The following is a 22,129-nucleotide window of genomic DNA, read 5'->3' as shown; positions in this document are numbered from 1 at the left end:
GCCCCAGTCCATTGTGATGTTCAAGATGCAGGAGATGATATCTGCATTGCCATTTTGTGGATGGTACATAATATAACCATTGTGTGCTATTGCTGTAGTGTTCAGTAAGGGTGTTTAGTACCATAGATGAAGTACAGGACAGCCGTGTTGCTTTAGACAATAGGTGCAGGAGTAGGCCATTCGGCCCTTCAAGCCAGCACCGCCATTCACTGTGATCATGGCTGATCATCCACAATCAGTACCCCGTTCCTGCTTTCTACCCTTGACTCCAGTATCTTTAAGAGCTCGATCTAACTCTCTCTTGAAAGCATCCAGATAATCGGCCTCCACTGCCTTTCTATAAATTCACAACTCCCTGGGTGAAAACGTTTTTCCTCATCTCCGCTCTAAATGGCCTACCCCTTATTCTTAAACTGTGGCCCCTGGTTCTGCACTCCCCCCCAACATCAGGAACATGTTTCCTGCCTCTAGCGTGTCCAATCCCTTAATAATCCTATGTTTCAATAAGAGTCCCTCTCATCCTTCTAAATTCCAGTGTATACAAGCCCAATCACTCCATTCTTTCATCATATGACAGTCCAGCAGTCCAGCCATCCCGGGAATTAACCTGCGAACTTATCCTGCACTCCCTCAATAGCAAGAATTTCCTTCCTCAAATTTGGAGACCAAAACTGCACACAATACTCCAGGTGCGGTCTCACCAGTGCCATGTACTACTGCAGTAGAACATCCTTGTTCCTATACTCAAATTCTCTTGCTATGAAGGCCAACATGCCATTAGCTTTCTTCACTGCCTGCTTTACCTGCATGCTTACCCAGATCTTGTTGTACTTCCCCTTTTCCCAATTTGACCTGGATGTTTTCAGAGCTGTGCTTTTAAGATAGTGGAAAGGATTTGATGTGTCAGGAGATTTGCTGCATGATATAGAGAGTCTGACTAACATAAAACATTGGTGCCAGATTCTGTCTGTCAGCTTTCCAGCATTCACAGTATTTTTCAAGTGAATCATATTTGCAACCTTTCTGTTTTAACAATGTATAGACTTGGAAGATAACGGGCCTAATGTTGTGTCCAAAGACAGTTTGACATGAATCTTTGTGGATTAAAAACTTACAACACTGTACAATTAGGCTTTGGCTGTTTCCACAAATAAATGCACTACAACAATGTTTCCTGCTGCACAACAACACCCTGGAAAATATGGGCCGCTTTCCATATCTCCGCAGTCACCTCTCAGCAAAAGTATAACAATTATGAAATTTCCTACTGATGTGCCAACATATCCTTTGACTGGCTGATGAAAGAGTGTTCAAGACAACTCACAGATTACTGGGGAGCAAGGAATTCTGTCCCCCTGTATGATTAAGAGAAATTAAGTTTCAAATTAGTTTATTCCCATACACAGTACATCAAGGTGCAATGAAATCTCTTATTCCCACGAATGTACGTACAGTAATGATAAATACAACATTAAATGCAAGGCAATATGAAACAGCAGAATAATTCAATATTGTAACTCAATCCGAAGTAGTACAAACAAAAATTTCTGAAGAGAGTTGAGAGCAAGAGTATATGGCAGCTCTTCTGGAAAGGGGCTGTGTACAAAAGGTGATTGGTTCAGGAGTCTGACAGTGGGGAAAGGCTGCTCTTAAGTTTTGTTGCCAGAACTTTCAAGCGCCTGGATCTTCCCCCAGAAGGTAGAAGGGAATGGCCTGGAGAGCAGGCATTCTTGACAAGGCAATGCACCATGAGGATGGACTGCATGGAAGGAAGTGATTAGCCTTTGATGGACTGGGTTGTGTTCACCATCTGCAGGTCAGCCAGTTAAGAGGAGAGTATTTGCCATACCAGTGTGAGGTGCATCCTGTCAGAATACCTTGCATCGTGTGTCTGTGGGAGTTCAAGAGAATCCTTGCAGACAGCTGAATCTTCTCAGCCACCTCAGAAATTAAACACGTTAATGCGCTTTCTTATTCACCAAATCTGTGTGAAGGGACCAGATTAGGTTGCTGCTGATATGGATGCCTAGGAACTTCAAGCTATTGACCATCTCTACAGCAACTACATTGATGACGGTATGGTTGTGTTCACCCCCTCGCTTTCTCAGGTCAACAACTAACTTTCTTCTTGCTGACATAAAGTGCTGGTTTGTTGTCGTGACATCATGACACAAGGTTCTTGATTTCTTTACTCTTAAGTCGTCGTCTTGTTAAAGTTGACCTGGCCAACAATAGTGGTATCGGCGAACTGAGATAGCAAGAGTACAGAGGCTTTGAACAAAAAGAGGCACAGTTCAGACCTAGACAGTCGGAGTCAAGTGAATCCCTCGGTGCGTATAAGAAATGCAGGAGTATACTTAAGGAAGCAATTAGAAGGTCAAAATGAACTCATGAAATGGAGCTGACAGACAAGTTAAAGGACAATCCTAAGAGATTCTAGGGAAAGAAAATATCTCCTTAATGTTCAGCTTGTCTGTCTTTGTGTAAAACCACAAGAGATGGAGGAAATAATAAATGAATACTTCTCATCTGGTTTTACTGAGGAGAAGGTCATGACAGCTAATGAATTAAATCATATGGTTGTGATATCATAGATCATATATGAATTATTAAAGATAAGGTATTGGCAGGTCTAAAGCGCATTAAGGTGGATAAATCTCTGGGGCCTGATAAGTACATCCAAGGTAGACAAAAATGCTGGAGAAACTCAGCAGGTGAGGCAGCATCTATGGAGCAAAGGAGATGGGCAATGTTTCGGGTCGAATCCCTTCTTCAGATGCTCCATAGATGCTGCCCCACCCACTGAGTTTCTCCAGCATTTTTGTCTACCTTCGATTTTCCAGCATCTGTAGTTCCTTCTTAAACAAGTACATCCAAGGACCTTGTGGGAAGCTGGGGAGGATCTTGCACAGACAGCACATGAAACAATGATTTCTTCTATTGCTTAGCTGCTGTCTATGCACCAGATAGTTTCCATTAGATGGATGGATTATTTGCCTAGCTCACAATGCCTATCACATGGACTCGATGTTGGGGGGGAAGATCATTCAAAGATCAGATGTACCCCGTCTTTACCAACTATATTTTGAGGATGCGATTTGATTCCCCAAATCTTTTGATTTATGAGCTTCCATGCTAACATTCACTATGGTGCATTTACAGTGTGGTGTAGGAAGGAACTACAGATGCTGTTTAAACCAAAAATAGGCACAAAATAGCTGGAGTAAGTCAGCAGGTCAGGCAGCATCTCTGGAGAAAAGGAATAGGTGATGTTCGGGTTTGAAGAAGGGTCTCGACCCGAAACGTCAAGCATTCCTTTTCTCCAGAGATGCTGTCTGACCCACTGAGTTACTGTAGCTACCTGCATTGACCTAACAAGCTCACAGCAAGGCAAAAGCCTGACCTGTTCAAATGACTTCTGTGAGTCAGTGCAATCTATAGTTGGTAGAACGTAAATAAATTGCCTGCTGTTTTCTGATTGTTTGTCTTCTCTTGGTATTCATTCTTAGGTTTTATTGTCTTAAAACGTTTTTCCCCCTCCCTTGCCCTCCTGAAGCCAGGCATTCTGACAGATATACAATCCTGCCTTGCGGGTATATTCAAATAATCTTTATTTGTGTGTAGCATAACACGTAATTGACAACCAAAAAGAGAATTTGGAAAATGTAGGCATAAGGATTAAAATCACCATGTTATTATATCCTTCACTCTCTGTTTCAGGATGAAAAAGATGTAGAAAAGATTTTTGACATGCCTCCATCATGGGCTCAGCGAATTGTTATTCCTGCTAAAGGTAATTGAATCTGCCTTTAATACTAGGAATATCGGTTGTTTCCAAAAGCAAGGATAATATTCTTTGAAATAAATCAGTCAAGTTTAATTCAAGGCTAATTTCATGATCACGATTTACTTATTTAATTGCAAATAATCTGCTCATGGATTTCTCTAACTTTTTAAGACTAAAGGTCACATCAGATATTGAGAAGCCAATGTGAACTTAGATCCATATGGCACCTTATCAATGCATACCATAGTCAATAAACTGCTTCTCAAGGTCATTGTGCTTTATAGTCAAATGTAGTTGCTAATCTCTGCAAGCCAGTTCTTTTTTGTTTGATGGAACTAGTTGAGGCAACAGTATGACCCTGTATATTAGAACAACTGCCTGAAAAAGTAGCCATGAGCATCTATTCTGGCAAACTCTAACACAGACCCATGTTAGCTTGACTCAGTGGGTAGTAATGTACCTTAAGACAGATTAATATGGGTTCAATAGTATTCAAGTAGACATTAAAGGATCTCATGCCTCCATTTGAGGTAAAGTAAAGTATTCTCTTGATTCATGCAATCGTATTGTAAAAGTATTGCATATGGCAGGCAGTGCTTCGAGATGTTTTTCGCCACCTCCAACGGGATCCCACATCTTCCCATCTCCACCCTTTTCTGCTTTCCGCAGAGACCGTTCCCTCCGAAACTCCCTGGTCATCTCATCTCTTCCCACCCAAACCTCCCCAGGTACTTTCCCCTGCAACACCTGTCCCTTTACACCCCCCGTCAACTCCATCCAAGGACCCAAACAGTCTTTCCAGGTGAGGCAGAGGTTCACCTGTACTTCCTCCAACCTCATCTACTGTAACCGCTGTTCCAGGTGTCAACTTCTCTACATCGGCGAGACCAAGCGCAGGCCTGGCGATTGTTTCACTGAACACCTCCGCTCAGTCCGTCTTAACCTACCTGATCTCCCGGTGGCTCAGCACTTCAACTCCCCTTCTCATTCCCAATCTGACCTTTCTGTCCTGGGCCTCCTCCATTGTCAGAGTGAGGCCCAGCGCAAATTGGAGGAACAGCACCACATATTTTGTTTGGGTAGTTTACACCCCAGCGGTATGAACATTGACTTCTCTAACTTCAGATAGCCCTAGCTCTCTCTCTCTCCATCCCCTCCCCCTTCCCAGTTCTCCCACTAGCCTTACTGTCTCCGACTACATTCTATCTTTGTCCCGCCCCCTCCCCTGAAATTAGTCTGAAGAAGGGTCTCGACCCGAAACGTCACCCATTCCTTCTCGCCAGAGATGCTGCCTGACCCGCTGAGTTACTCCAGCATTTTGTATCTACCTCAGTTTGTAACATTGGTGGCTTGTGCTTCACACCCCAATACAACCACATTCAATGGAATTTGTGTTAAATGAAAGTATAATAATATAGTTCATGCACAGCGGGGGGTACCACAGGCGACAACTCACCTCCAGCTCAGCTTGAATAATATTAACACAGTTCATTACTTCACCTCAAAATATGATGTTGCAGTAAATGCCATTTTCCTGCCGCCACAAGCAGAATGGAGCTTTTGGAACAGATCTGTTTCATCAATGAGTCCTTCCAAAATATCCCGAGGGTAATGACAAAATACCAAGAATGGCTTCTTAAAATTGCACAGAGATAAGAGCCCTGTTTATTGGGACCCATATTGGGTGATCTATTGTGTGATGTATCTTTTCAGAAAACTATGTATCCAGCCCCCAAATGCAGGTTTCTCCAAATAATCAAAGGTCACTTGAACTCAAGGGGTGGAGGATGGCAGCTTTCTTGTGGTCTACTCCGTTAAAATTGGCACCCAAACATCAAAAATACAGCTCTGTGCTCCTTTTTGGCATCCCAGTTCGAGTGAAACTCAAAATTAGTACAATCACAACAGTCCTTTCAAGACTGTGCACCATGAACATGAGCTTTGAACATGGACCTGCCAATTGAATGTTGCAGGTTTTTTGCATCATCTGATAAAATTGCTAAGAATCAATGCTGCAGATGTTATAGCATTGCAGGAAAAGCATGGTGATTTTATCAAGCAAGTACGCTGTTGTCAGATCTATGGCTGCAAGCTTGCTACACTCTTGCAACATGTACAATATGGTCTGGCAATATATGTGAAAAAGCAATTCATTAATTATTCTAAAAATGGAATGCAGAGGCACCACCACAGTAGTTATGGAAATTGCCAAAGATAGATACAAAATGCTGGAGTAACCCAGCCGTCAGACAGCAACTCTGGAGAAAATGGATCGGTGATGATCTGGGCCAAGACCCTTCTTCAGTTTTTAAACCACAACCTTTCTTTTATTAACTAATGCTTGCCATTATTTTACAAGGCGCTAAGTACAATAGCAAGGAAGGTTTAAAAGGTAACCTCAGGTGGCCTAGTGCATTCGAAGGTGACTGGCACAATGATTGAACGGGTGACAGGGACTTGGCAAGGTAACAGGTTAGATAAATGGGAATGGTATGAACAACGGAGGGCTTCAGCTCAATGGAAAGATTAATGTTTATTCTCCCTGCAGCAATAAATGTTAAGTGGGAGATATAATAGAGGTGTTCAAAGTAATGAGGAGTTGTAATGTGAATTTGGAGGAGCTTTACGTTTGGAAGGTCAGTTTGCACGTACACAGGTTTAAGATAATTTTACAAAGGAAATGCAGGCAGTTGAGGAGGCCTTTTTTATGTTACAAATTATTATGATCTTGAATACACTGCCAGTAGGCTTAGTGGAACAGAATTAGCAATAATTTTCAGAAAAAGAATTGGATAATAATAATTAAAAGTGAAAACAAGTCTGTGAAGTCATCCTATTTGGTCCCCCTGACTCCATCAAAGTGATTACCAGCATTCTTGGCAACTTATCCACCCTTGTCATATCGCATGTTAACAAACCTTGGTGTGATATTTGAGTCTGCCTTTACGTTTGACAAGCAAGCCAGTTTCTTCCAGCTTCGTACCATTTCCAAAATAAAGGGATCAGTCAGTTATCCCTGTCCCGCCTGCAACTGGTCCAGAACGCCACAGCCAGGCTCCTGACAGGTACCCAGAAGAGGGACCATATTACCCCCATTCTGGCCTCTCTCCACTGGCTGCCAGTATGGTTCAGAGTTGATTTTAAGGTCCTCGTGCCTATAAAGCCCGAAACAGGCTTGCTTCCCCGCTATATCACAAACCTCCTTACCTCTTACTCTACCTCCAGGTCCCTCAGGTCGGCTGACTTGGGGCTCCTGACTGTCCCGTGATCTAAACTTAAGCTCAGGGGTGACGGTGCCTTTGCTGTTGCGGCCCCTAGACTGTGGAACAGCATCCCCCTCCGTATCAGACCTGTCCCCTCCATCGACTCTTGTAAGTCCAGGCTCAAAACTTATTTTTATTCATTAGCATTTGAATCCCCCTGATGTGGCTGATGTTTGTTTTGTGCCTTTGTGCTGATTATTTGTACCTGTGTGCTGTGTGCATTCCTGTGTATGTCTGTTTCTTTTTGTGATTTTAGCTACCTGCTCTGGTCTGGACAGCACTTTGGTCAATGTGGGTTGTTTTTAAATGTGCTTAAATTAAATAAATTAAAAATAAATAAATTAAACATACACAGGGGAGTGGTGGTAAGGCAGTGTTTGTGCAGCTCATCTGACATAGGTATGCTTGGCCAAGTCACCTGTTCCTGTGGCGTAAGATTCAATGATTCTGAGTATTGCAAAGTATTCTCACTTGGGGGGCGTCATCATACAAAATTTGCCTATAAATTGGGAACAAATATAAAAGTAATATGATCTTTTCATTCTTGCAGACATTGAAACACGCTGTCCAAAAGGTGAAAAGATAATTCAGTATAAGAAGGCGAACTTGGAGAAGTATGCGCCTTACTTGAACATAGATGGGATGGTGAAGCGATTAATCGAATATGAGGATATTGAATGTAAGTTTTAATTGTTTTTGTATGTTTTCATCCATCTTTTATCCTCCCTAAGGTGCAAGGATGTGTGAGTGCCTTGTGCCAGCAACCAAATGTTACCTTGTGAACATGTGGTATAGAGTAGTTCAAATTGTGTTAGGACAACACTCCTGAATCCATTCAGCCGCATCCATTGTTCATGGGATCATGCACTGCCAAACAGGTTGCAGTGGGTTGGCTGGATCTCAACATCAGGCCAATGATGGAATGTAGGAACTTTTTGTCGATATAACTCAATTCCAGCAGTTCACATATGCATTTTCTCTTATTTGGACACCATATAATAAACCAACTGAACAATAGATACTTCCATAACAGCCACACCAATTTCACTTTAAACATGATCAAAAATTGACCGATGAACGCTTTGTGTTTGATTTTTCCTCATTTGGTTGAGACACTCAAGTACATCAATGAAATAAATAAAATCCACCTAGAGTAGAAGTCCTTACTTCAGCAGTAAGAATATCACAAAACTATGATAGGAAATTACTCATTCTTCAATATATAATTTTCATTCTTCATTTCCTTTTTACTGAAAAGAATAAAATTCTATGAAGAGAACAGAATTAGAACTGAAATGTATTAATGTGAAAGTGTTAATATGTCTACATTATTAATCTCATCAGTGACAGTGAGAAGTATACGATAGAAGACACGGTAGAATGAAAACTAAATTCAAAGTATTTCTCTCTGTCATCCACAGGTACTTCTTTTCTGAAGGTGACAGAGTGGTATGCAAACAGAAGAGACAATCTGGAGAAAATTGAACGTAACATGAAAACTCGGACCATTACGGAGTATTTTAGAAACGGCCGACATCTGGCACTCAGAAGTGAGAGCAACACAAAAAACATAGAAAGAGTATAAGTGAGAGACAGTAGTGTTTCATGTAAGAATTAGACAACAGTGAGTCCTTGTGGTGTTGCTGGTGTCTTCTATAAAAATCATTCAAGCTGGCTAGCAGTGCATGGCTATAGTATTAATCTATGCTCTCCATTATTTGCTATAACCTGTTCATTGCAGATGGTTTGATACTGCTGTGATCCCCGAAACATTCTCCTTTTTAACTTTTTTAAATTCTCAATATTTCAAGCGAACGAGCCCCAAAATTATTTCAAGAATTTCTTTGTAGCCTAAAAATTGTGATGCTTTGCAACTCAAATGGAGAAATAGAAGCTGGAGTCCTTCCCTCCATTGGAAGAATTTTGGGGCTTTATTGGCAACTTTCACCCAATGATATCCCAGGGAAAAAAGAGTAAGATATTGTAAGGCAACAACATTGGCTTCTATGTTGGATGCTATCCTCATTAGCTATCAATGCACTACAATACTTAATGGATTGACAGGTTTGCCTCGAGTACCTGCCCATTAAAATGGACGCATTGGGCTGAGGGTGGGTAGGAAGTATGCAAAATGTTTTGTTCATCTTGAAGAAATGTGTTTTAATCCATCCCAGATTGATGGAGTGGAAGTGACCACATGATCCACATTTAATTAATTTGAGGTTCTGACCTCATATCCATCAGAAATATGCTCTCAGCACAAGACTCGATAGTCCAAAAAATGGCAAACCATGAGAATGCTTGATGTGGAAACACAAAGGATCGCACTAACACTGAACAGTACTTTCAATCTGTACTTCATTAGACCAGAATAGAGGGACCTGCACTCTAGAGCACACAATACAATTGCTGATCTGCAACCAGTATTGATAGTAAAATACCTGTATTCATTTTCCAAGTAAGAACATCTTCTACCTGAATAATTTTAGAATTTTGCCACAATGCTTATGAGGAAAAAGTAGGTGGGAAATTTAATAACTGAAGCTGCTGCGGCTTCACTTTTTGGAAATCAGGACTTCACATTGTCTTCTGTTGTCACATTAAATGTTGCAAGTCAGGGTGGGCATGGCCTTCACTCACAGAGAGATTTAAAAAAGGAAATAAAACAAACGAGCTGAGTCAATGTCACAGATGGACAACTGGTGCAGAAAAATCAAATCACCTGAAGATTAGTACTTAACGTTGAGTCATCTAGCTGTTCCTCAAGCTTGAGTTGGGTCTCATTGTAAGAGTGCAAGAGACCATAGACAGATGGGCACAGGATGCAGATTTAAAGTAGTGGGCAACTGGAAGCTTGGTGTCATCCCCACTGACAGAACACATGTGCTCTTCAAAACAAATTAAGTTTATGTACCTCCTTCAGAGTTATTCTCCATCAAAATAGATTGAGTCACTAAACCATGCCAAGTCTAAGCCAGGCTGTGTCAGTTCTAATATTACCTCATTTAACTGCGTGGAAATTGCATTGCAGTCAAAATGACAATAGTGAAAACTTCTTGATAAATTTCAGACTTTTATTTTCTCTGGGTTGCCCTCAAAAGTGATTTGGCTTGTTAATCTGACCATCAGCTTTACAGCAATTTCTTTCCCCCTGGTCTATTGAATTACAAAGTACCATATTGGCCCAGGGTGTTGGGACACTGTTCATTGGGCATATGTTACGTTGCAGGAAGTCAGTCAAGCACACAGAATTTAGTTGCAACTGTGTGGAGGTTATATAACTTCAATGGAAGGGTAACAGGTAGGGCTTTGGTGCACCAAGCAGATATGCAACATTGCCATATTTGTTTTTGCTGCAGTAGATGTAAGTGGCAATCTAACATTCAGGACTGCACTTATCTCTGTTCTGCCCAAGACCTGCTAACTTAACATACACCAAAGATGTGAGCATCTTCCCCCCACTAACAATGATAATCTTGCTCGAAACAACATCGAGAGACTGCATGTGTTAAGGCCACCAAATGTGAGAATTAACTCCTCATTTTAACTCCAGAGACCTTCTCAAGGAAATGGAAAGGTCTAAGCTGCAATTGCAATGCCCTGCCTTTTTCACACGTCAAATGTGATTTGGGGAGAGGTGGTTGGGGTGATGAGCATGGTTAAATAACCATCTTCAAATGAGTGGATACTTTTATGAAAAAGAGAGAAAAGTAGCGGCAGTTAAAAAAGGTAATGAATTGTTGTTACTGATGTGTCAGACTGGTCTTCATGACTCCTCCATGACTGCCTGGTGTTACAGAACACGTCTTCCGATCATCCGAGCCAGAGACCGACAGGACAATGAAATTCAATGGAAAGCTTCGTGTGGATGGGCTGATGAGCAGAGTGGAAACTCCTACAGAGATGATAGGGAAGTTCAGGGACAGGCCAGACTTCCTCATTTACAGACACACAGTCTTTGCCAAACGACTGAAGAAAGTGAAGCTCCCTGGAGCTAGTCACTCAAACTACCGCACCATTCTAGTAAGTACTTCACTTTAAGTCATATAGAATAGAAAATAGCCCTTTGGCCCAACTCCATGTTGACTAAAACGCCCCATTTAAAAATCTTAATTACTCACGTTTGGCCCATATCCATTTCCTGTCTATGTACCTGCCCAAATGCCTTTTGAATGTTGTTATTATACCTGCCTCCTCTGGCTCTTCTTGATTCTCTGTCTCTTCTGATTTTCTTCACCTTTGAAAATTGTACCTGCCTCTACTTCTCCAGTCCTTTTCCAAGTAGTAACTGCTCCAAAATTGTGCCTATAAAAAAAAGAATGTCGACAAATTATTTACGCTAAGTGGGTATCATAATTGACTATTGAGACTGGTGTGCAGCAAAGGGTCACTGCACAGTGATCAGGAGAAGGGAACCACACCTTCAATGGCCTATATCAACTGATCAGGGAACACTCATCGGGATTCTCAATGTGAGCATGAATCTTGAACAGGGTACTGATTTAGGATGATCAGCAATAATCATATTGAATGTGATCATCCAAGATCACATTGAATGGTGGTGCTGGCTCGATGCTGGCACGAAGGCCGAATGGCCTACTCCTGCACCTATTGTCTATTGTCCATTGAAATGGCGATGCTGGCACGAAGGCCGAATGGCCTACTCCTGCACCTATTGTCAATTGTCTATTGAATAGCGATGCTGGCAAGAAGGGCCGATTGGCCTACTCCTGCACCTATTGTCAATTGTCCATTGAATGGTGATGCTGGCACGAAGGCCGAATGGCCTACTCCTGCACCTATTTTCTATGTTTCTAACCGTCTATGTTTTGGCATATGGATTATGTTGATTGGGAGCAGACTATGGGAGTTAGGTTGCATTTTCAAACTCTTTAGGCTTTTACACACCGTGTTAGATGAAGTGAAGCAACTGTTCTTGTGACTGCATCACAGAACATATGCCATGATTACATTTTAACTTCCCACTAGGCAAGAAACAGCCCATATTTCACTCGCTGAGAGCCGTTTGGCACATGTTACTTGTGGACCATCTACATCAGGAATCGGCTTACCCTCATGAATTACTTTTTTTTGGCTTTGGTGTAATTCCCAAACACTGGAGAAGTATCTCAGTGGATTGTGTGCTGAGGAAATCAGTCCTGGCCCTATATAGGAACAGAGTTGGACATGAGCATGATGTAAATCACTCTTTCTTGGTTGCATAGCCCTCTTAACACAGTGTAAGATTACCATTTAGGTGAGTTAAAATGTTTTGAAATGGTTGGGCAAAGAAATGTAAAACGTATTTTCCAATGAACACTATGAAGTGTGATCACCATTACTCACTCCTCTTCTCGCAAATAATTCCCGTGCAACCACAAGAGATACAATACATTCTTTTCAACCTTTTCCCTTTTTGCTCTCCTGGGACCCAAACATTCCTTCCAGGCAAAGCAATGATTTGCTTGCACTTCTTTTAATTAGGTGTACTCTCAATATGGCCTCATCTACTTTGGGAAAAGCCATAGTATGATTGGTTAACCATTTTGCAGGACACCACTGTTCAATCTGCATGGATGACTGTGAAGTTCCAGTAACCTGTTACGTTAATTCACCACCCGTTCTCAATCTGACCTCCTACACTGTTCCAACCAAGCTTAGCATCACATCAAATAACAGCCTTTGGGACTCAACACCAACTTCAGGCAATTCCAGTTCAAGACCTCGTAAGTCTTTCTCACTTTTACTGCCCTCATTCATCTTCCTCTATTTATAGGGTCATACAAGACGAGCTGCAAATTACAGGCATTCATTTCCCTGCCTTGGATATCACTCACAGCAATTGCGTCATCCAGACAGCCTTTGTTTTTGTACTCGGCCATTTCCCTCCACAGAGGGAAAAGTCCTTCCTCCTCTCTGCAAATTAAACCACACATTTCTCCTTAGATACGGTCCGACCTGCTGAGTATCCCTTAACATTTGCTGTGTTCCACCAGATATACTTTTGCCAGCACTGCCCCTACTTACAGTATCTCCCTCCACTCCACCCAGGATGAAACCTCCTCCCCCCCCCCCCCCCCCCCCCCCCCCCCCCCCCCCCCCCACCCACTCTGTTCTCTTTACATCTCCCCAATTTCTTTGCAATGCCTGTCTCATTTCTGACTTTTCCTAGATTTGATAAAGCACAATTAACCACAAGGTGTCTCTCTGTTGAGGCTGCATGGCGTACTGAATATTGTCTGCAGTTTCTGAATTTTAATTTTATTTTTTATTATAGAAAATAACAGAACGCTTTGCCAGAAACAGAAATAAGCCAGCCCACCAGGATGTGGCAGAGCAAATATTCCTGATCACTTCAGAGCATGTTCAGCTGACGTATCATCGTGAGGATGACAGGATCACAGCAGTGAAGAGAGAATTCATCCTCCCACCAAACCTGATGCAAAAAGATGACCAGGAGGTTAACATGGACCAGATTGTTATGACGTTTGAGGTGGAGTAACGTTCTCCCTGCCCAGCAAAATTAAACGTATCTCGATTGGCTATTCTGGATTAACAATTTTCAGGATATTTGAAAAGATGGAAGTTCGTACAGAAGGTGTTGGATATTTCATGTATTGAATATTCACCTGGTCTATAGATATTTGTGGGATAAATGTATCGGTGAATGTGATCCCAGGTGTCCGAGTAAAGCCAGGCAGTGGCAGGTGGGCAATGGATGGAAGAAAGAAGGAGCGGAGGAGTTGTAATATGCGCAAAAAGCGAGGCACGATTTGGGGAGAATGCATTTCGTTGTCTCTGTAATATGCGCAAAAAGCGAGGCACGATTTTATGAGTTTGAATGGAAATCCAAGAACTACCAGTCTTCCTCACATACTGTGAAGATATGACCCCCACATTGTCAATCTTTATACCTTGGAAACTTTACATCCATAAACCATGTTGGTTTACAGGTTAAGCTCACAGACATGTGAGAGAGAATCTCAGAGCTATCTATGGGTGCAGGCAAGTCCAATTTGTGATCCATGCAGAGTGCCATGAGTGCTATTCTAGTAGTCTTCACCGAGCCCTGCTTCCCCTCTTCCACAACTGCGTTGAATTATATTCTCTGATGCATTTATCCAATAATTGTCTACTGCCTAATTAATCCAACAACCAACCTTTCTCGGAGGAAAGTCCCTATGGTGTGTAAGAGGAATTGGTTTTGCACAACTCGTGCTTACCACCTGTCTGAACCTGGCTTTGTCTTCTTTCAATTATTGGATTCCTTGAGGTGTGGAAAAACTCATTCAGCCACTGCTAAATATAGAAATCAGCTAACTAACTATAATCGTGAAACCATGGAGCCTCCATTCATCTGCCTCGATTAAACCCAGAAATGCATGTCACGGGCAGGTGTCATATATTTAAATGTTTTTGAAATGTTTAACCCAAACCCCAAATTTACAATTAAAAATCATTCTCTGCATTCCATGGTATGTTATCAGGTGATTGTTATGTTTTATTTTCTTGTGAGATAGACAAAGAGAAATGAGATTCTGCTGTTAAAGATTTACCATCGTTCTCCCCTACAGGTTGACCCTCTGGTGAAGCCATGTAAAAACGTGGTTCTGTATCAGACGATGATAGGACTTATGAAGGCACAAACTACATCAATGCAAGCTGTTAGAGATTCTGAGCATGAGGTAATGTTGTTATTTGTCTTGTTGATTTTCAATGAAGCAAACATTTGTTTTGCATGTCATTACTCATCTTACAGCATGAGAAAGACAATCAAATTTACATTTTATCGCCTTTCTTATCAGTGATAATGAAGTACTTTTGAAGTATGATTGTTATGTCGGAGAAGTTGCATCAAATGTGTACAATTTGAGGGTGGCACTGTGGTGCAGCATGTAAACTGCTGGGGTTTTTTTACCGGGGATCTGGGTTCAGTTCTGACAACAGATTCTGTTTCTGTGCAGAGATAGACATACACTATAAACCCACTGACTCCCATGGCTATCTGGACTACACTTCTTCCCACCCTGCTTCCTGTAAGGACTCCATCCCCTACTCCCAATCCCTCCGTCTACGCCGCATCTGCTCCACGGATGAGGCGTTCCACACCAGGACATCTGAAATGTCCTCATTATTCAGGGAACGGGGGTTCCCCTCCTCCACCATAAATGAGGCTTGCACCAGGGTCTCTTCCATACCCCGCAACACTGCTCTCTCTCCCCATCCCCCCCACTCGCAACAAGGGCCGAGTCCCCCTAGTCCTCACATTTCACCCCACCAGCCGTCACATACAAAAAGTAATCCTCCGTCAGTTTCGCCACCTCCAACGTGACCCCACCACTCGCCACATCTTCCCATCTCCCCCCATATCTGCCTTCCGCAAAGACCGCTCCCTCCATAACTCCCTTGTCAATTCTTCCCTTCCCTCTCGTACCACCCCCTCCCCGGGCACTTTCCCTTGCAACCGCAAGAGATGCAACACTTGTCCCTTTACCTCCCCCCTCGACTCCGTTCAAGGACCCAAGCAATCGTTCCAGGTGCGACAGAGGTTTACCTGCATCTCTTCCAACCTCATCTATTGCGTCCGCTGCTCTAGATGTCAGCAGATCTATATCGGTGAGACCAAGCGGAGGTTGGGCGATCGTTTCGCCGAACACCTCCGCTCGGTCCGCAATAACCAAGCTGACCTCCCGGTGGCTCAGCACTTCAACTCCCCCTCCCACTCCATCTCCGACCTCTCTGTCCTGGGTCTCCTCCATGGCCACAGCGAGCAGCACCGGAAATTGGAGGAACAGCACCTCGTATTCCGTTTGGGGAGTCTGCACCCTGGGGGCATGAACATAGAATTCTCCCAATTTTGTTAGTCCTTGCTGTCTCCTCCCCTTCCTCAGTCCCCCTGCTGTCTCCTCCCATCCCCCAGCCTTCGGGCTCCTCCTCCTTTTTCCTTTCTTGTCCCCGCCCACCCCCGCCCCCGATCAGTCTGAAGAAGGGTTTCGGCCCGAAACGTTGCCTATTTCCTTCGCTCCATAGATGCTGCTGCACCCGCTGAGTTTCTCCAGCTTTTTTGTGTACTTCCTGTTTCTGTGCAGTTTGCTTGCCTTCCTGTGACTGAGATTCCTCCAAGTGCTCCAGTTCCCAACCCCTATGTCTTGGAGATGTGTGGGTTGGCAAATTATTTGGGCCTTACTGTGTGGGTGAGTGGTAGAAACTGGGGGGGGGGGGGTTGAAAAAAACGAGGAGAATAAAAATGGGATTAACGTACCAGCTCAGTGATAGTTATTTAATGCAGTAAAAGATCAACAAAAACATGTTATATGATGGGTCTTTGACTTTATTTATTCATAATTGTTTTGAAAAAATTGACAGCAAAGGAAATATGAATAGCCAATGTATGGGGAAACCCAGATGGGATCACCTTCTTAGATAAAAAATGGGCAAGGTAATAAAATGAATGATATAAGTAAATAAAATGGAAAAGCAAAATGTTATAATGGTTAAATCTTTCACTTTTACCTTTATATGGTTTATCATTCTACTTCTGTCTTGTCAAGCAACTGCAAAAATATTATTTGGAAAATGGGGTGTTTCCTTTGGCCTTAACTGTTCCGTTGCTTCTGCAGCTGGACTTTCACTCCTTGTAAAACTTTAGCTAGTTCAAAATTCTGGTGCCAGTGTACAAATTCACACTAGCTCTTACTGAATGTCTATCACTTTCTGCACTTGTTAACTCACATCGTTCGTTATTCCAACTGCCTCAAATCTAAAATTCCTTTATTTGTGCTCATATCACTGTGACCTACTCTCCCTTTGTAGCCTCTTCCAGTCCTTTGTAACAGTCCAAGATCTCAGTGCACCTCCAAGTCTGCCTTTCTCTTCATTTCTACTCTCTATTGCTCCACCATTATGATCCTTGTCAAAATTTGTTTTGTAATGGTCTTCTGAAATGTCTTGGAGTATTTTACCAAGATAAAGGTGCCATACAAACACAAGTTGATTTGTTATTTATATTCCCAAAAAACATGCAGAATAAAGTGCATAACAGTTATCATTCTGACTTTTTGTCCATATTATAAATAACAGACTGACAGCATTCCAGTGCTACTGCAAAACCCATTAGTTGGAGTGATAGAATTATTACCACAATTTCCTAGATCTTGTTCAGCTGTATACAATAGGAATGGGATACAAACATTATTTTAAAATAAATTGACAAAGAATGTATTTATTTTTCTTTCCTCACCTCGGAGATTCATTGTCTGTTGGTTGTTGAGCCTGAACATTTGGGTTAGTTGGTGAAGCCTCAAGTCTTATATCTGCACTTTAGTCTGTTGAACTGTTTTACTGTTCTTTTTACAATCCATGTTCTCGGGATATCTAAATCCAAATTTTATTAGTTATTTATGTTATGACATCGGTTGGAAGCTGCATACCAAATCTCGTGCGCTTATGTGCAATAACAATAAAATATATTATTATTATTATTACACTGGCAACAGACCAATTAAATTCTTTCTTGCTGCAGTTTTAAAGCTACTTTCATGCAATAACACATAAATAAATATACAATAAACAATTATACAATACATTAATAATCAGTAATACTAGGTACCATGGCCATTATAGTGCAAATCTAAAGTATGTAATGCAACTAAAATAAAGTGCATGGTAGAGATCATAGTTGCTGAGGTTGGGTTGTGGTTAATGCTGTGCAGTGTTCAAGACCTGATGGACTCCACAAACCTGTGATCTGTGCTTGGTTGTAAGATATGATGCTAATCAAACAGACAACCCTTCCACACAACACTGAATGCCATCTTCCTTTCTTGTGCATGTTAAATTTACTTCCTGTTATTTTAAAGGACACAATGTGTCTAAAGGAAATTGTCCTGGATATTGGGAAGGATATCTCGACTGCCAAGCGACATTCATATTAGACGCAACCAAATCCTGAGACACCTAGGTTGAGAACATAGCAGAGAAGGCAGTCAACGCCTAAGTTTAACTTACTGTCCAAAAATTGGCATGTGCTACTCTGCCCTTTTCTGGAGTAAGATTTAAAGCCACAGCTTATTGACTGTGAGAGTGATGCCGGCACTTCAGGCACACATTGGGGAAAATTCTGCCTGCAAGCTCTGTCACTTAAATCACATGTTTCACATAAAACAATATATCTGTTTCAATTTGTAAGCTAACCAACAACCGATTTATAATAAATTAACTTAGTAAAACCATTCACATAGAATAGGATCAACCTAACGACCAACCCTTGCTGAGAAGTTCTGCCCTGAAATATTTATTAAATTAAAAAATACATCCAGTTGACACATAACATACTTTATTTCAGGTACGTGAAATTCTCAAGGACAGGGCAACAGAACGTAGAGCGAATGAACTGACCATCTCAGTGTATGACACAGAAAGAAATGAGAAAGCTAAAGAACACAGAAGAACTCAGGTGAGTGTGGCGGAGTCTCAAAGACTCTCAAAGCAGCTGCCGGCCGCTCAGGAAATCCATGCATCTCCCAATATTCTGGAGTTTACATGTCAGATGTTGTTCTGTGGGAAGAGCCACAGAGTCAATATTTCAGGTCGTCAATCTCGCTTAATAGCTTATAACGCTATTTCCAGCCAACATCTTGGAAACCTCTTCTGCACCTCTCCAAAGCCTCCACATCCTCCTACAGTGTGGCAACCTGAACTGCACTCAATACTTCAAAAGTGGCCTTGGTCAGTTTTTATACAACTGCAACATGACTTCCTAACGTTTGTGTTCTTTGTGTCGGCCATTGATGGCAATCATGTTATATGTCTTCCTTACCGCCCTATCCACTTGTGTGGCCATTTTCTCATGACTCGTGCTGTGTTAAGGCTATTAACATGTAAGGAAGCAATTTAATTCCTTGGTCTCCACTGAGCAGCTGAAAAAAGTGCATGAAAAAATAGAAATTGCTTTGGAGGATTGCTTTAACCACAGTGATGTGCAAGTCACCTTCAAGCACAAAAATATATATTCTAGCCACTAACTGATATGAGGAAGTTGAAGACTGTGAGATTGGCCTGTCTATGTGGAGTTTGCATATTCTTCTCATGCCTGCATGAGTTTCCCTTGGGTCATCTTGCTTCCTAGCATATAGCATAGACATACTGGCTGGTTGGTTAATTGGCTATTGTAAATTGTACCTGATTTGACTGGGTGGTTAGAATCTGGTGGAGTTAATAGGCATGTGTGTGAAAGAAGGTTACAGGGAAATAAGTGGGGGAAAATGGGAATGCTCTGAGACCTGGTATAGATTCAATGGACTGAATGGCCTCCTTTGTCATAGGGAAATTTTAAAAATAGGAAGCATGAGATTTACATCCTCATTTCAGGAACTTGAAAGAAAATGATAATATCCATAAATCATGTGCGTTATCAGACTAATAAAATTGTAATTAAAAACATTTGTCATCCTTGTGAATCGATTGTACAATTCCATCGTATGATGTATTTGTTCTATCTATAACATGGTGTTAAAACACTGGTTCTACACAACCATTGTGAAGAGACCTATGCTTCTTCTGAGGCAGTCCCTTGTGGTCAAAGTGGCTGACTGCAGTCCATGTGGTAACTACAAACAAGCCAGTCTCTTACACAACTGCAGTCCTTCCGGTGAAGTTATTCCCACAGTGATGTTCGGTAGGCAGTTCCGTCATGTGGTTCCAATGATGACAATATATTTCCAAATTGTATGAGATTGGATTGGAACCTTCAGGTGGAGGTGCCTCTACGCTGGTGGTGGGGCATCCCACAAACCTGCGACCCCTACTCAAGAGGAGCCAGGGTGAAAAACTGCTGCCACATTTTGGCTGTGGTAGAGAGAATAAATGTCAAGGATAATTGTTGAAAGGCTAGGTAAGCAGGCTGCTTTGCCCTGGATTGATATTGGTTATTATTGTTACGTGTAGTGAGATTCAGTGAAAAACTGTTTGTGTGCTTTTAAATCAAATCATACTATACATGAGTACAATCTGGGATGCTCCCAGGAGGCCATGGCCCTGGCTTGGCTAAATGGAATGGAAGGAACAGAAGACCCAGCTGATCGTGGCTTCAAGGGAGCCCCTCCAAGCCAGTCCCCCTGGGCCAAATGGAAGACTCGGCATATCATGACCTGTAGGAGGAATTTGCTGGGCTGGTCTCCTGCTCCTCGGTGAACTGCCAGCCTGGAAGGGGGAGGCCACCTTGTCGGCCCTAGCTTGTCCCCCAAAGCCCAGAGACTGGGAAGATGGAGCCAACATCAAGGGTGAAGAGCAATGCCCATTGGAGAGGGAAGGGAACCGGTTTAGGGCCTTTTGCACTCTCGAGGCCGGTTGCGGAACACAAAGGTGGATGGGCGAGGAAATGGACGTGGTGCCCAAGGAAGGAGTTGGCTGGAGGCCCGCAACAGCCTGGGACTTGCCTGGACAGGCACCCCTCAAAAGTCCTAGAGTGGAGCTTTGGAAATTGGCGCCTCTTGCAAGCAGGATCAGTAGACTGTTTCTGTACACTTGCCAATCGGGGATTTGGGGTATGGAAATACTCTACTGGACTGTTTGTAAGGAAATAAAATTTACTGTGTTAACACTTTGTACATGTGACAATAAAAGGATAATTGAACCACCAAGCCATACATAAAAATAAAATAGGGGTACCCGGACGTGGCGCCGAAGGACGAGAAGCCGAAGCGAAGAAGTGGAAGCCAAATAACTGAACGGAAACAAAGTCGAAAAGCCAAATAACCGAAAGGACAGGATGCCTAAAAGCCAACAACCCGACACCTGCACCAGGGGAAAGTTGCAATTGAATAATTTGTAATTTCCATTTCATTGTTTTCCACTCTGTGTGATGTGGGCTGATCGATACCGCGTCACTCGACTATCTTTCACTCGTGCTCATGAGATTGATTTCAAGATGCTCAGATGATCTTCTAATGCGCCCTGGCTGTCTGTCCCCGCGGCCGGGGGGGTGGGGGGAGGAGTGGTGAATCACCCGGTGTGGGTGTTGGAGGTGCATCGCGGGCAATGACTCTGGGTGGGGGGAGGGACCAGACTGTCCCCAACTCTGCTCCACCCAGCCCCGTGTGTGTGTGTGTGCGCTGCTGACCCACAGCCGCACGGGGGAGACAAGGCGGAGGGCGGCCGTGGCCAGACAGCGCTGACCCTGGGAGGGAGTGTGGGGGCTGACCCGAGGGATGTTCCCCTTCGGCCGCTTACACCTTGGTACTCGGGTTCAGAGTGCCCAGTCACCCTCCAGCCCCAGCGGTCTTGTGTGGGAAAATAACCCCCACCCTCCCGTCTCCCCAGCCAGTGATGTGATGGACGCGGGGGTCTGGACCAATCGCTGACAAGTCCTGCCCCCCAGCGACGTCATGTACGTTATTTGGCTTTTCAGCATTGTGTCCGTTCGGTGAGTTGGTTGCTCGACGTTGCGGCCATTCGGTAAGTTGGCTTTTAGGCGTCCCGCCCTTTCTTTATTTGGATTTTCAGCTTTGTTTCTGTTTGTTTATTTGGCTTCCACTTCTTCGCTTCGGCTTCTCGTCCTTCGATACCACGTCCGTACACAAAAATAGGTGGTGCAAAGATACCAGAGTCTATAATACAGTATTAAAGCATTACAGCATTACAGTTACAGAGAAAGTGCAGATTAATAAGTGCAAGGGCTTCAGCGGGGCAAGTTGGGAGATCAGGTCTGCATCCTTAGCTTATGAGAAGACTGTTCAGTAGTCTGAAAAGAGCAGAAAGAAGTTGTTCCTGAATGTGGTGGTACATTATTTCAAGTTTTTGTGTCTTTGCCTGATGGGAGAGGGAAGAAGAGGGGATGATTAAAGTGTAAATGGTCCTTGATTTTTGTTGGCTGCTTTCCCAAGGCAATATGAAGTGTATTGCTAATTTGTGTGATGGACACATCCACAGCTCTTTGTAATTTCTCGTGGTCTTGGGCAGAGCAACCAACTTGATGTACCCCGAAAGGTGTTTTCTACGCTGCATCTGTTGAAGTCACGTTGTATTGAATTTGTTGTTTGCACTGCACATACAGGCCAGTGGAGAGTAAGAGCAAGTTCAA

General features: G+C 42.8%; 1 protein-coding gene across 1 annotated transcript in view; it reads left to right on the top strand.

Annotated features, from left to right (window-relative positions):
- Positions 1-22,129, top strand: part of ccdc135 (coiled-coil domain containing 135) — a 70,682-nt gene that overhangs the window by 37,588 nt on the left and 10,965 nt on the right. Inside the window, exons 9-15 of the mRNA XM_055640961.1 lie at positions 3,721-3,793; positions 7,601-7,729; positions 8,472-8,600; positions 10,850-11,073; positions 13,328-13,543; positions 14,625-14,735; positions 18,395-18,505. Of these exons, the coding sequence (XP_055496936.1) occupies positions 3,721-3,793; positions 7,601-7,729; positions 8,472-8,600; positions 10,850-11,073; positions 13,328-13,543; positions 14,625-14,735; positions 18,395-18,505 (993 nt within the window). The remainder of the gene's footprint in view (positions 1-3,720; positions 3,794-7,600; positions 7,730-8,471; positions 8,601-10,849; positions 11,074-13,327; positions 13,544-14,624; positions 14,736-18,394; positions 18,506-22,129) is intronic.

This window comes from Leucoraja erinacea, chromosome 9 (assembly GCF_028641065.1).
Source record: "Leucoraja erinacea ecotype New England chromosome 9, Leri_hhj_1, whole genome shotgun sequence".
In the NCBI taxonomy this organism is placed as follows: Eukaryota; Metazoa; Chordata; class Chondrichthyes; order Rajiformes; family Rajidae; genus Leucoraja; species Leucoraja erinaceus.
The sequence above is the reverse complement of the archived record's forward strand: the minus strand, read 5'-3'. Positions and strand labels throughout refer to the sequence as shown.